Raw genomic sequence first — 13,436 nt, 5'->3', positions numbered from 1 at the left:
GGAGAATACATACCCACAAATTTGCTATTACAGAACTCACTTATATTAGTTGCTATTAATTACATGGTACCTTATACGAAAAGCATAAGCAGCTGAGTAAAACTGTCAACATGAATCGTACAACTTGCGGGAGATAAGCTAAGTAAATACGAAAACCAACCAATACGTACACAACGTAATTATACGAACTAAAACAAAATAACTGAGGTAAGTACTGTATGTTTAAAAAGCAATATACAGAAACAAATTAATTTCACTGCTGGATAATACTTGGAAGTAGAGAGAGTGTGAAAAGTTTTAGATTCGATTGGAGGTATTAATTAGTTAATCTACGTTTGTGGTGACATAACATGCATGAATGAATCTAGGAAGAGAATGAAAGTGTATTAGAGTAATATGAGTTTATTTATATTTGTGAGAAGAAATAAATAGGGCGGTGGTTCTAGTGTAAGAACCCTGTAGGTAATACATGAGTATAAATGGCGATTTATGTGGAAGATTTTTTAATGAATAATTACATGGATATACGGCGATGAATATGAAGATTAATTTTGCAGTGGTACCTAGGAAAGGGCCACGAAGGCGACATAAGAAAGAATAGATTATATAGTTTTGAGTCTTAGAATGTGGAAAGCAAAGTATGATGATGTATGTACGGTAAGTAATTATGAAAACAACCATCTTGAAGAAGCAGTGAAGAATAAAGAAGAAACAGTGGAGTCCATAGTAACAAAGGTACACGCTACATTTAAAGTACACTACAATACAGTGATCTGCTACACAGGCGCCAGAAAGTAAAACAAATTAGTATGAAAAATATTTCTTTAGCGACTAACTGTTACAGCTTGAGCAACTATAAGGTGAATATTAATGAAAATATGATATACGATTCGTATGAGGAACGAGCACAAAATGCAGTGAAACAATATTTTCTACACTGAGTTCTTGACACACGCAGAAGCGAAAACAGTACTTTAACATAAGCACGTTCTTCTTTCGCGGGAATGAATTATGAGTGGAATTACACATGGCAAAAATACAGTAAAAGTACCGGCCACACGCTACAAAGGGTAAACACGTACATGTCGTCACATCAATAAGGCAGAAATATGACTTGAAATATGTGTACATGAATGTGTAATATTACGACGATTAACAAGCAGTGATGAAGTCAGGATTGTCAAAGGAAAAAACATCCTACACACTTGCTCACAAACGAGCACTTGTAAATATTGTACGTAGTATGGTGTCTATCAAATGCCAAGGATAGAATAAGTACACTAACGACGCACTACAAGTAGCAATCTTAGAAGTAGCTTGATCTCTGAAGCAGACCTTAGCAAGTCTTCTTTTTCCATGTAGTGAGTAGTGCTGGAATGTATTTTCTATGTGTTTTTGTGAAGGTATAAACGCGCAGGAAGTCGGTCCTGCAAGTCAAGAGAAGAAAATGCAAATATTCAGAACAAATGAAAGATTCCTTCTAATTTACTTATTAGTGTGTAAAACGATACCAAATATGGAATCCATAAATGAAAACTGAAGGTGAATTGTACATTTATTTGTCAACTATATTATTGTCAATGTCGAAGTCTATGTAAAATGTATGTATGTACTGCTTTCTGTGTGTATCTGTGAACGTAAAAATGCGCAAGTCGGCCCTGCAAGACAAGAACGAAAAAGGTGCCAACATTCTGAAAAATTGCAAGATTGCTTCTAATTTACTTATTGGTGTGTAAGACGCTGTTTAACATGAAGTCCATATACAAAGTGTGAATGTGGACTGTACATTTATTTGCCAACTATATTATTGTCAATGTCGAAGTCTATGTAAAATGTATGTATGTACTATTTTCTATGTGTAGTTGTGAACGTAAAAACGTGCAGGAGGTCGGTCCTGCAAGAAAGGAACAGGAAACCAAAATATTCAGAATAAATTAAAAATTCCTTCTGATTTGCATATTAGTGTGTAAGAGGGTGCATGTCATGGAGTCCATATATGAAATGAGTATGAATTGTAAATTTGTATGTCGAATTTATTATTGTCAACGTTTTTGTCTATGTAAAATGTATGTACTATTGTCAATTTTATGTGAAATTTTGTTCTTGAAAAGGAACCATTTATGTATGTATGTGAAGTGCAACGCGACGGACGAGTAAAACATTCGCACGTGTGAAGTAATACAAAAATGTTAAGGCCTAATAATAGTGAAAATAACGGCTGAGCCGTAGTAAGAGTAAACGCTACAATGTGGCGAAGTGAATACAGTGAGTGTGATGCGTGTGCGACGGAAAAATGAGAGGAAATCCGTATAACCACGAGTTGTGGTGTGAGGACCGCTGAACTACAATGAACAACGGAAGACAATGCCGAGTTCTGCAGTGCGGCCCTTACCTCACCTTGCTGTGCGAAAACATCGTCCAGGCGCGAGATGATGTATTGGTGTTCTTCATGTTGAGCGTTGGAGCTTAATCCGTCGTATCCAGTCTCCGGACTGGAGGGCACATACAACACCGACTTCATGAGCCTGGAGCGACATTACGATGGATGCGCGGGCAGCGCTGCTGCTCACGTGGCGCTCGCGTCACTGCGACGGGCGCGGTAAACAATGAGCTGCTGCTAGCCATAAGCGCAGCGAACAATGAGATAGCGTGTGCTGAAAAGACACCTTCTCAGAATGGCCAATGAACCAAAAGCCAGTGAGAAAAACAATTTTTAAAACATGGTGAGGACAATTTACGAAATGTAAAATTTTTCCCCTGTCCATACAGCTTAACAAGTATAATGAAAAATCACAGACTAAGACGTTAGCATGACATGGACATACGATTATGTAATATAAATATATGTGAATGTCGTTATGTGATATAAGTGTATGTGAATATATATATATGTATGAATTTGTAATGAACAAGGAAATGAACTTCATAGACTTACTTGTAGTAGCTTAAGGGTATTAAAACTCCATTGACTTGCACCAAATGACTCAACAGGAGCCCCAAGGTAAATAAGGCTACTGTATACTGCCTCACTAAATAAAGAGACTTATTCCCAACAGTATACAGTAGGGGGGCATTTGTGATATACCTTTTGCATTCCTTACTTTTATGTTTTCATCCTCTTTAAAAGCAAAGAGAAAAGATGAGGTGGTAGTAGCCCAGCGTAGAGCCTGTGCCTACCGTCAGGTATTTTTGACTTTCAGATGTTAAAAGACAGAGCAGTTTTTGTTCTTGTACGAGTTGTTGGAAGGAAGGTTTCGCTCAGTGAGTGAACGAGTGAGAACCGTCATTTTTTAGCGAGTAATTGCAGACCGCCATTGTGTGTATTTCCTATGTGCATCGAACAGAAATATAGTAGTGTTTTATTAACAGAATATTTGTGAGAGTTATTATTATTTTAAGTAGTAATGCAATAAGAAGAACGGAAGCCCATCTGTGTACTTTGGAAAATTTACGAAGATCCGAATATAACAACACGGCCACAGACAAGAAGACGGCGATCGGACATAATATTAATAATTGGTACGCATAAAATACTATGAAGACGATTTATTTATATAAATATAAACTAAAATGATTCCTTTCCCGTTACAGGTAATGCCTAGCTTATTGTGCTTGTCCTTCATGCCAAAGAATTAATGTCTTTAATTCATCCATTTTAAAAAAGCCACACATTCCAACATTTTATTATCATTCATTCCCTATCCTATTATCTTATCATTTTATTATATTATAACACCTACTACATTAGTACAAGTTTATATGCCAACTAGCTCTGCAGATGACGAAGAAATTGAAGAAATGTATGATGAAATAAAAGAAATTATTCAGATAGTGAAGGGAAATGAAAATTTAATAGTCATGGGTGACTGGAATTCGAGTGTAGGAAAAGGGAGAGAAGGAAACGTAGTAGATGAATATGGATTGGGGTTAAGAAATGAAAGAGGAAGCCGCCTGGTAGAATTTTGCACAGAACATAACTTAATCATAGCTAACACTTGGTTTCAGAATCATGAAAGGAGGTTGTATACATGGAAGAACCCTGGAGATACTAAAAGGTATCAGATAGTTTGTATAATGGTAAGACAGAGATTTAGGAACCAGGTTTTGAATTGTAAGACATTTCCAGGGGCAGATGTGGACTCTGACCACAATCTGTTGGTTATGACCTGTAGATTAAAACTGAAGAAACTGCAAAAAGGTGGGAATTTAAGGAGATGGGACCTGGATAAACTGAAAGAACCAGAGGTTATACAGAGTTTCAGGGAGAGCATAAGGGAACAATTGACAGAAATGGGGGAAAGAAATACAGTAGAAGAAGAATGGGTAGCTTTGAGGGATGAAGTAGTGAAGGCAGCAGAGGATCAAGTAGGTAAAAAGATGAGGGCTAGTAGAAATCCTTGGGTAACAGAAGAAATATTGAATTTAATTGATGAAAGGAGAAAATATAAAAATGCAGTAAATGAAGCAGGCAAAAAGGAATACAAACGTCTCAAAAATGAGATCGATAGGAAGTGCAAAATGGCTAAGCAGGGATGGCTAGAGGACAAATGTAAGGATGTAGAAGCTTATCTCACTAGGGGTAAGATAGATACTGCCTACAGGAAAATTAAAGAGACCTTTGGAGAGAAGAGAACCTCTTGTATGAACATCAAGAGCTCAGATGGAAACCCAATTCTAAGCAAAGAAGATAAAGCAGAAACGTGGAAGGAGTATATAGAGGGTCTACACAAGGGCGATGTACTTGAGGACAATATTATGGAAGTGGAAGAGGATGTAGATGAGGATGAAATGGGAGATACGATACTGCGTGAAGAGTATGACAGAGCACTGAAAGACCTCAGTCGAAACTAGGCCCCCAGAGTAGACAACATTCCATTGGAACTACTGATTGCCTTGGGAGAGCCAGTCCTGACAAAACTGTACCATCTGGTGAGCAAGATGTATGAGACAGGAAAAATACCCTCAGACTTCAAGAAGAATATAATAATTCCAGTCCCAAAGAAAGCAGGTGTTGACAGATGTGAAAATTCCCGAACTATCAGTTTAATAAGCCACAGCTGCAAAATACTAACACGAATTCTTTACAGACGAATGGAAAAACTAGTAGAAGCCGACCTCGGGGAAGAACAGTTTGGATTCCGTAGAAATACTGGAACACCTGAGGCAATACTGACCTTACGACTTATCTTAGAAGAAAGATTAAGGAAAGGCAAACCTACGTTTCTAGCATTTGTAGACTTAGAGAAAGCTTTTGACAATGTTGACTGGAATACTCTCTTTCAAATTCTGAAGGTGGCAGGGGTAAAATACAGGGAGCGAAAGGCTATTTACAATTTGTACAGAAACCAGATGGCAGTTATAACAGTCGAGGGACATGAAAGAGAAGCAGTGGTTGGGAAGGGAGTAAGACAGGGTTGTAGCCTCTCCCCGATGTTATTCAATCTGTATATTGAGCAAGCAGTAAAGGACACAAAAGAAAAATTCGGAGTAGGTATTAAAATCCATGGAGAAGAAATAAAAACTTTGAGGTTCGCCGATGAAATTGTAATTCTGTCACAGACAGCAAAGGACTTGGAAGAGCAGTTGAATGGAATGGACAGTGTCTTGAAAGGAGGATATAAGATGAACATCAACAAAAGCAAAACGAGAATAATGGAATGTAGTCAAATTAAGTCGGGCGATGCTGAGGGAATTAGATTAGGAAATGAGACACTTAAAGTAGTAAAGGAGTTTTGTTATTTGTGGAGCAAAATAACTGATGATGGTCGAAGTAGATAGGATATAAAATGTAGACCTTCAATGGCAAGGAAAGCGTTTTTGAAGAAGAGAAATTTGTTAACATCCAGTCTAGATTTAAGTGTCAGGAAGTCATTTCTGAAAGTATTTGTATGGAGTGTAGCCATGTATGGAAATGAAACATGGATGATAAATAGTTTGGACAAGAAGAGAATAAAAGCTTTCGAAATGCTCAAGATTAGATGGGTAGATCACATAACTAATGAGGAATTATTCAATAGGATTGGGGAGAAGAGAAGTTTGTGGCACAACTTGATCAGAAGAAGGGATCGGTTGGTAGGACATGTTCTGAGGCATCAAGGGATCACCAATTTAGTATTGGAGGGCAGCGTGGAGGGTAAAAATCGTAGAGGGAGACCAAGAGATGAATACACTAAGCAGATTCAGAAGGATGTAGGTTGCAGTAGGTACTGGGAGATGAAGCAAATACAAATCTACAGATTAATGGATGTAATATTACTAATGATATTTTTCAATTATTCATTTTAAATATTAACATGTAGGCTAAAGTAAGATAGAACTAAGCTGATTTCTCCTGTATCAAAAATACACACTCTGTTAATAAAGCAATCAAATGGGGGAAAATAAAAACCACACACTCACAGTCTTAGAATCACTGGAAACAGCATATCATAAGTCATTTAACATTGAGAGACATAAATTGTGATGCTGAAGTTCATGTTACAACATTTGAATGTAATTTCCTGCTGTATAATCACGAAGCAGGATGGCTTGCAATTGTTATAGGAATCAACCAGACAAAGTCTGTCAATAAAATAAGTAGGAGGCCCAACCATGAAAAAATGAGCAATCAGATTATTCTGTGAAGCATATAGATAAACATATTGAAAGGGTAATTCTCAAAGAATTTTACATTTACATCCAAACACAGTCAATATTCAACTGCTATTGTTACCAATAAATTTAGATTTACTGAGAAACACGTCATTGTGACACACAAAATAAAAGTAATTTTCATACAGGCTATTCATTCTCATTAAGGCTCAGTGTAAATTTCCTTATTACAAAGTAAAAAGAATAATAAATTCCTGGGAGATATAAAATGATAAATAGGAATAATTTCTTTAAGAATTTTTTTCTTTTATTTTATTTTTATTTATTTATTGGTCCATTTCATTCATTACATACTTAAACAGTACATTGAATATAGGAAAAGTCAAAACTGCGAAAGGAGCAGAAACAGAAACACACACACACACACACACACACACACACACACACACACACAATGTGGTTTGTCAACTTTTCTTATTTGATTGCCTGGATTCTGGGATTGAAAACTGTTGTATATTCATAGCAAAAAATATTGTTAAAATTAGCCCAATTTAGTTAAAACAGTATTATTATTTTCTTTGATTTGACATTTAATAATATAAATAAAAAAAACAGAAAAACAGATGTTGATAAGTGTAAGTTGAAAAGTAGGATTGTTTCAAAACAAGTGAGATTTGGTGAATTGGCAATTTGATGTATAAACAATCAAAAGCAAATGGCCCTGATTAATTTTGTGCAAGTATACCATTAACAATGATAGTTAAACTTTGCTGTAACATACAGAAATAATTAATAGTAAATCATTTCTCTATTCCTGAATCTGCTTCACTGGCCCACTTATGTTCAACCTGCTTGTAAACAATATTGATGTCAGTGAGAAAGACAAAAAAATACTATATGCATATGACATGACACTAATGTACATAGAAAAAAATCTGGAAACACTGGAAAGAAATGTGTTTATGTCAATAAATAGCACAGCCCAGTGGCTTATACAAATGACCTAATTTTAAAACAGACAATGTTCATGGTGTTCACAAATAAGAAAAAGGAAGAACACGCAGACATATTCATAGATGAAACAAGACTGGACGAAGTTACCACTATTAAATTTTTGAGATAATAAGCTTCAATGAAGTCAACATATAGGTAATGTTTGCTGCAATTGTTTGTTATGAAACATCTTGCACATTATGCCAACAAGGAGCTTCTATGTACAGTGTGCCATGCACTATTTGAGCCATACCTACAATATGGATTTACTGTTTGGGGATATTCCAGCAGCAAAAATAAAAAAAGAATATTTACATTGCAAAAGAAGCTGTTAGGACCATCTTGAACAAGAAACAAAGAGACACATGCAAAACCGTTTTCCATAGTCTAAAAATACTGACATTTCCATCTCAATACGTTTACAAAACAACAATATCATTAATAAAAGGAAATGCAGTACTAGAAAGAACTGCAAATGTTCACGCATGTCAAACAAGAAATAAAGGCAAGCTGAGAAGTATACAACACTGACTGAGAGTTGCTGAAAGAGGTCCTTGATACTTGGGTGTTAAATTCATAAAGTGCCTTCCAAAAAGTTTGCAGGACAATATGACCAAACAAACATTCCAAAAATTTTTAAAGGATTATTTAATGGATAAATAATTTTATGGTGTAGAAGAGTATATGTATAAATGAATGAAAAATGCTAGTATTACTGTTATAGAGGTACTCGAACTAATTGAACATATTATGATATTTAGATTACAAGAGAACATGAATAGTGAGGGAAAAATGTAAATATGAGTATAATGTACCCTGTAAATAATTTTCTGGGTCTAAAAAATGAGTAAAAAAGTATGCAACAGTATTATAAATATTGTCACTTTGATGTATTAAATTATAATAAATAGGTTAAATGTTGTAATAATATAGGTTTGAGTTATCCTGTATTACAAGTACACACTTGGTACAAAATGTAAACAAATGGGGATAAATAAAAATCAATCTATCACAGAATAAAAACAAAAGTTATGGCATATCAGGGCAGACAACCACTAAGAATTGAAAGAGTCTTGAATAATAAAATCTTGGAGCAAGTAAAACATTTTAAATATTTAGGATGCTAAATCATTTGCAAATATAACCATGACATGGACCAAAAATTAAATAAATTTATTTCCATAGAGGAAGCATCATAAAGAGTTAACAGAACAAAGCCAAGAAAGAAACCTAGCTGATTTTTTTTTTAAACAGGAGAATTATGAACTCCTACTCATGAAGCTGAAACTTGAGTGACAACAAGAAAGTAGAATACAGGCTCAATAAATGAGATTTCTAAGAAGAATGGAAGGATATAGAAGGGAAGATCAAAAAAGAAATGAAGATGTAATGGAAGACTTAGGAATATACAGCCCAAATGAGAAAATAAAGGAAAATAGAGAAAATGGAAGGAAGATGTAGACTGTATGGATGGAGAAAGGTTACTGGTAAAGGCTCTAAATTATAAATGCACTATTTAAGAGATGCGTATCATAACAGGCAGTTGGGTTAGTATATGAAGAGAAGATGAAGAAGAAGCAGCAGCCATGTGAATCATTGTGTTATGTGTGAGTTATTCCTGGCACTCGTCTTTATGTCTTTGACTGGAATTGTTTCTCTTTCATATCAAATATACAAAGAGTTAGCAGGGGACAATAAATTGAGAAAAGCTTTTGAATAGAAGTTATTTCACTTAAAACTGAAAGTTATTTCATTTAAGTTTTTAAAATATAATTTCATTATTTGCCAGGCATGCAACAAGCATTTTGTCGGTTGATTAAATATATTCATTTCCTTATATAATATGATGTCATCAACATTTGGATAGAGTATGTACTTTACTGTTGGTCTGGTATTTTTTTCCTCCATAAATTAGTAACATCAATACACTTTTAACATACTTAATATTTAACAAAATATGTTAATGAATCTGTGCTTGTGCTTGCCACATTATATTATATTCTATATGATTTTTTTCATTTATTTCTATGGAATGATAATGCAATATGTAGACACCATTGTAGCTAAAGCATCTTGTCCTGCAAAGAGGGACTCTTTTGATTCAAAGTAGTGGTACCTTTTTTATGCCTTTGGTGTTATCAGTTGAAGCTGAATGTTGTGACTGAGTGCTCAGCTGGCCTACAGATAAAGTCTAGTTCAAACAAAACATGATGAAAGGTCAACTGCCTCAAGCAACAACTGTTTTTCACACTTTTGTCAGGCTTTTACATCTGCCTTCCAAACAGCCAAAAGTGAAGTATGATGCTGTCATTGTAGGAGCAGGTTAAATTACATTTGTTATTTTGTCTTCAAGCACTTTTTCATGTTGCAAACTTGAGATGTCAACATAACATGCAGCATTATGATAGATTTACTTTGTTTTAATGTCTCTAAATGAGGAACCCTATTTTAAGTTTTCAGAAATGGGTCCAATAACAGCAGAGTTTTACATTTTTACATGAATTTGGCCAGGTTTTTTTGTGTCAATCTAACACTGAAGTTTTCTTAAAACAAGTAAAACTTTGACATGTAGTTTCTTTTTCATAGCAGTTTATAACAATTTCAAGAAAGTATCTGTGTTACATGACTTGTGGAAATCATCTAAACATACACCATATGTTATATTCCTGAAGCAACTCTGACTGTATTTGTAAAGCATTTGGAGAAAAATTAATATAAAACATTGCAATTATAAAGATCAAACAGGTATGTTACCAATATAATTTCAAACTGATATGGTACGTCATAATCATACAAGCTGCTGATTGGCTTTATGTATACTTTATCAGTATTATGTTTTTAGACAGCTTCTTTTTTAAAACATAAGCTATAAAAGTCCAAACAAAAGACATAATTCATATGAAAATGTAAAACTCTGAAGTTACTGAATCCATTGCTGGTTATTTATTTTTCACTTCTTACAGCAGTATGGGACATATACTAAATTTAGGATCCTAAAACGAAGTTTCTTCAGCATGAATAAGTTACTCTCATTCCACATCAGTTCAACAAGAATGTAAAAATGACCCATAAAACATATGACTAACTAACAAAGACATTATTTTATCTATTGAAAAACTTCATTCCACTGCTCAGCTATTTGCACAGTACTGACCAGCATATATTTCATACAGTGCTCACATGGTAAGTATATAGTAGGAAATAAAATACATACTTTGTCATGGAATGTGATACACTCAATGGTAATGAACCTCTCTAAAAACTAGCTGTGGACCACCAATGTATGACATCATATTGAACAGAATTATTAATGATTACTCCAAACAGTTAAAGGAACAGGACATTAATATAAACTGATGCAGAACACATAGAAAAAGGTGAACAGATGGTTTAGGGACAACACATTGATTGTGGATGAAAAATCAAGACACAATTTTCATGAACTACAGCCATATAAGGAACAAACTGGGAACCATTCTAGCAATAGGACTTGGGCGGTGTAAGATAGACCTGTTACTTCAAACCATATTTTTAGGAGTATGCGTCAGTGCACATTTAAGTTGGGAGAAACATACCAAATTATTGTTAAACAGATTAAATATTAAGTTGGCATTGATATTTTCTAAAAAGGCTTAAAAATTACTCTAATATTGAAAAAGTGTTACAAACCTACTTTGCACACAGTCATAGCAGATTAAGATATGATTTAGTGTTTGGGGAGAATCCTAATTTGGGTAAACAATCATTTATACTCCAAAAGAGAGCAATAAGAATAATCAAAGGGGTTAAACATAATGAATCGTGAGTATATTTTCAATGAATTTAAATTTTTTACCCCCCCTATCTATCTGTATTTAAGAAAGTATACTTTTTTGGTATAGTAGGAATTCTCAGTGTTCAGCAGAAACAAGGAATACAAATGATTTTCACAGGGAAATATTTGCAAAAGACATGTACTGAGAAAGTGCACAGTATCAAAGAAAAAACAAACTGTTCAGTGCACTATCTAAATAAATAAAAAGAGTATAAGAATTCATAATACTTCCAAAAGAGTTAAAAATCATGTTATTTAGAAACAGATTTACAGTTCTGAAAATTGCTTGAATCATTGACATAAAAATAATGCAGCTTATTTCATTCATTATAATAAGCTGAAGTGCCAAGTTAAAAAAATACCTGTATTTGCATAAATATAATAAAAATTATGTCTGTATGTTCATTTTTATTGTGACTGTTGCTGCTTGTGTACCTTCATGTTATATTGTATTGTATTTTATTGATACAGGCAATCATAGTATTGTACAGCTGTACATATGATATCGGACAGGTCAAGAGTGCATATTTACAAGTAATTTTTACAAATTGATTTTTACATTATTTTGCAGTGAGGAAATTATCTATCTTAAACAAAACAGTCAATACAAATCTTAGAATTGTACGGTTGTACATATGATATTGGACAGGTCAAGAGAACATATTTGCAAGTAATTTTTAATAAATTGATTTTACATTATTTTGTAATGAGGAAATTATCTATCTTTAACAAAACAGTAAATACAATTGTTGTATAGTAAAATACAAACAGCCAATACAAATATAATAGTAAAATAATCCAGTATATTTCATAGACATGCACAGTATATAATTTTCAGACCTAATCGAACATTTATTATAAAATTGTTTACAATTTTAACCCCTTTCAAAAAAATGATCATTTGCATAAAAGCATTGGTCCAAGAGATATTTTTTTAACTTATGTGTGAAGGCTCTTGGGTTCTTTGTTGCTTTGATTTCATCTGGTAAATTATTATACATTTGTATCCCAACATTTAAAACACTTTTTTGGTAGCAGGTAGCTCTGGACTGAATCATTTGTAGGTCAGATTGCTACGTTGTTGCATAGTTAAAAATATTTCCATTGAATTTTAATGCGCAGTCATTGCTTAACAGGTATGACTTGGCAAATGAGATGATATTATAAATGTAAGCAGAGGGCAGTGTCATAATGCCATTTGTTTTGATATGTTGTCTGCATAATTCATTATGTCTTAGGTCACATATTATGCGTATTGCCTTTTTTTTTTGCATTTTGAAAATATGTGCAACCCCAAGTGAGTTCCCCCAAAATATGATTCCACACGGTAATGTAGAGTGGGAGTAAGCATAATATCGATGTATGAGAACAGATTTTTTGAGTATCCTTAAAATGTAACATACAGTTAATAACTTTTTTGAGATATAATTTGTTTGAGTCTCCCTCTTAAGATTTTCTTCAAGCCATATGACAAGAAACTTGATAGATTCCGCACACGTAAGCTCTTGATTATTTAGAATCACATTGGGCATCTCTTGTTTTTGGGATAAGAGTCTGAAGTTGATGTACATTGTTTCCTGTATATTTATAATCAGTTTGTTCTCATTGAACCATTTGCTGAGTGACAACATAAGCGGTTTAATTTTTTGGTTGTGGTCCTCTGTATCAGTACCTGTTATTAGTATACTTGTGTCATTGGCAAATAGTGTGGTATGTCCTTTAGTAAGCTTCATGCTTATGTCATCAATGTATAGCAGAAACAGCGTGGGTCAAAGGATTGAGCCTTGTGACACACTATATCTAATAGGCATTGTGTCAGAGAAGTGGACGGTACATTGATGGGTGGTTGTATTCTTTTTTTCAAAATTAATTTCAACTTTTTGTAATCTGTTTGACAGGCAAGATTCTAACCATTTGTTTGCAATTGTACAGAATAGTATGTTATTAACTGCATATAATTGTAAAATTATTTCACATACACTTATCTGTGATAAATATATCATTGTATCAAATAAAAGTTAAATCAAGAAAACTAACG

The 13,436-nt window shown here is 33.9% G+C and overlaps 1 protein-coding gene and 1 long non-coding RNA gene across 4 annotated transcripts in view; one reads left to right on the top strand and one right to left on the bottom strand.

Annotated features, from left to right (window-relative positions):
- The window catches only part of LOC126356232 (uncharacterized), a 53,102-nt gene extending 43,314 nt beyond the window's left edge, over positions 1 to 9,788 (bottom strand). The window contains exons 1-2 of one of the 3 annotated variants that reach the window (XR_007565612.1): positions 9,701 to 9,788; positions 2,393 to 2,585 (exon numbers count right to left, since the gene is read on the bottom strand). This is a non-coding gene — a long non-coding RNA (uncharacterized LOC126356232). Of the gene's footprint in view, positions 1 to 2,392; positions 2,655 to 9,700 lie in introns of all 3 variants that reach the window. The other 2 variants (XR_007565613.1, XR_007565614.1) reach the window with 2 other exon arrangements.
- A 3-nt stretch (positions 9,789 to 9,791) lies between these two features.
- LOC126356230 (pyridine nucleotide-disulfide oxidoreductase domain-containing protein 2-like) overlaps positions 9,792 to 13,436 on the top strand; it is a 149,610-nt gene continuing 145,965 nt past the window's right edge. Inside the window, exon 1 of the mRNA XM_050007050.1 lies at positions 9,792 to 9,906. Within this exon, the coding sequence (XP_049863007.1) occupies positions 9,792 to 9,906 (115 nt within the window). The remainder of the gene's footprint in view (positions 9,907 to 13,436) is intronic.

This window comes from Schistocerca gregaria, chromosome 3 (assembly GCF_023897955.1).
Source record: "Schistocerca gregaria isolate iqSchGreg1 chromosome 3, iqSchGreg1.2, whole genome shotgun sequence".
Lineage (NCBI taxonomy): Eukaryota > Metazoa > Arthropoda > Insecta > Orthoptera > Acrididae > Schistocerca > Schistocerca gregaria.
Note: the sequence above shows the minus strand (reverse complement) of the source record. Positions and strands in the feature narration are given on the sequence as shown.